This window comes from Eimeria acervulina, genomic scaffold (assembly GCF_000499425.1).
Source record: "Eimeria acervulina Houghton genomic scaffold, Eah_scaff1382, whole genome shotgun sequence".
NCBI classification, from domain to species: Eukaryota; Apicomplexa; class Conoidasida; order Eucoccidiorida; family Eimeriidae; genus Eimeria; species Eimeria acervulina.
The window spans coordinates 4,423-6,373 of record NW_013550260.1 but is presented as its reverse complement, the minus strand read 5'-3'; the positions used below and the strand labels follow the sequence as shown (position 1 = coordinate 6,373).

The window sequence follows — 1,951 nt, the reverse complement described above, 5'->3', positions numbered from 1 at the left end:
GCCTTAACAGCAGCCGCAGTGCAGCAGCAGCAGCAACAGCAGCAGCAGCAGCAGCAGCAGCGGTGGTAACGACAACAGCAGGAGAAGAAGGAGGGATAGGCGGTGCAGGTAGAAAGTCTTTATTTGTTTTGCTGCTAAAGAAATAAACAAATTAACTTAATGCAACAACTGCAGCAGCAAACCTCAAAGACAACACAGGCTGCCACTGCAGCAGCAGCAGCAGCTGCTGCTGCTGCTGCTGGTGCATGTCTGCAGCAGCGGAATTTTATGGTTGGCAGCAGCAGCAGCAGCAACAACAGCAGCAGCAGCAACACCATGCATTTTAGTTGTGTTGTTTGCTGCAGTGTGTCTCTGCAGCTTTTCTTTTGCTGCTGTATTATACACACAAACCTTCGGAGCCCTCAGCTCTTATAAAGAGTCTCGCTGCAGCAGCAGCAGCAGCAGCAACACCAGCAACAACAGCAGGAACAGCAGCAACAACAGCAGGAACAACAACAACAACAGTTGCATCAACAGCAACAGAAGCAGCAACAGCAACAGCAATAGCAATAGCAATAGCAATAGCATTAGCAACTGCAGCAGCAACAGCAACAGCTGTAGCAACAGCTGTAGCAACAGCAGCAGAGCAACACACGCAGCAGCAACAGAGGCAGCAACAGCAGCAGCAGCAGCCACCACTACTGTGGAATTGCCTTCCAGGGCGAGGGAACAGCAGCAGCAGCAGCAGGGACAGCGGGAGCTGCAACAGCAGCAGCAGCAGCAGCAACAGCGGGAGCTGCAGCAGCAGCAGCAGCAGCAGCAGCAACAGCAGCAGGAGGCGGAAGGATGGCGCTGTGTTTGCTGCACATCCTTGAGTTTGTGCTGCTGCTGTTAAATGCTGCTGCAATACTAAACGCAGAGCGGTTCCTTCGTAAGTTGCGGCTGCACTCAGTCTCTGCTGCTGCTGCTGCTTCTGCTGCTGCATCTCCTGGGGGAGCAGCAGCAGCAGAAGGCGGCTGGCGCATGCAAATAGCGCTGCTGCTGTTTTCTATTCGTACATACCTCAGGGTTCCTCTTGTTGCTGCTAATCTTGTTGTTATTGTAATTGAGCTGCTCTTCGGATAATCTGCTGCTGCTGCTGCTGCTGTTGCTGTTGCGGCTGCTGCTGCTGCTGCTGCTGCTGAATTCGGCGCCTGCTGCAGCAGGGGCTGTTACTGGCAAGAGCCAGGAACCGTAGAACGGCAGCAGCAGCAGCAGCAGCAGCAGCAGCAAGCAGCAGCAGCAGCAAGCAGCAGCAGCAGTAGCAGTAGCAGTAGCAAGGGGCTCAATGTTTGCTGTTTTGTGATGCAGACAGTTGACGGTGCTGCAGTGCTAGCGGAGCTGCAGCAGCTGAAACAGCAGCTGCAGGTGCAGCAGCAGCCGCTCGCTGCTGCTGCTCTACACTCTGCTTATACAACCTTCATCAGCAGCAGCAGCGACAGCGTGCAGCAACGAGATGAACGCTGCGGCTCGCTGCTTCTGCTGCTGCTGCTGTCGAGGGGACAGTTGCTGGGAGGTGAAAATAAACCCGAGAGATTGCTGCTGCAGCACCGCAGCCAGGTGTGCTTTGCTGCTGTTGCTGCTGCTGCTGTTGCTGCTGCTGCTGCAGTCGCGTGGGCGGAGTTGAGTGTGAATCGGGGCTCCATTTTGAGGTTTAGGGTTTAGGGTTTAGGGTTTAGGGTTTGCGACTCATTCAGGCTTTGCAAAGGGCTGCTGCAGCAGAAGAGCGGAGGCGACTAGAAGCAGCAGCAAGAGAAGATTTGCTGCAGCTGATGCAGCAGCAAGATGAGCTGTACAGGGAGTCCCTCCGTAGCTGCAGCAGCAGCAACAGCAGCAGCAGGAGCAGCAGCAACAGCAGCCGCAGCAGCAACAGCAGTCTCGCTGAAGAACCGTCAGTGCAGCAGCAAACCGATGGCTTGCTGCTGCTGTCTGG

At 55.1% G+C, this 1,951-nt stretch overlaps 1 protein-coding gene across 1 annotated transcript in view; it reads left to right on the top strand.

Moving 5' to 3' along the window:
* Window positions 1–1,951, top strand: part of EAH_00059150 (hypothetical protein, conserved) — a gene marked incomplete at both ends in the record, with an annotated part of 6,372 nt that continues 4,421 nt past the window's right edge. Inside the window, 4 exons of the mRNA XM_013397196.1 lie at window positions 1–108; window positions 358–835; window positions 1,182–1,578; window positions 1,716–1,909. Coding sequence (XP_013252650.1) covers window positions 1–108; window positions 358–835; window positions 1,182–1,578; window positions 1,716–1,909 — 1,177 coding nt within the window. The remainder of the gene's footprint in view (window positions 109–357; window positions 836–1,181; window positions 1,579–1,715; window positions 1,910–1,951) is intronic.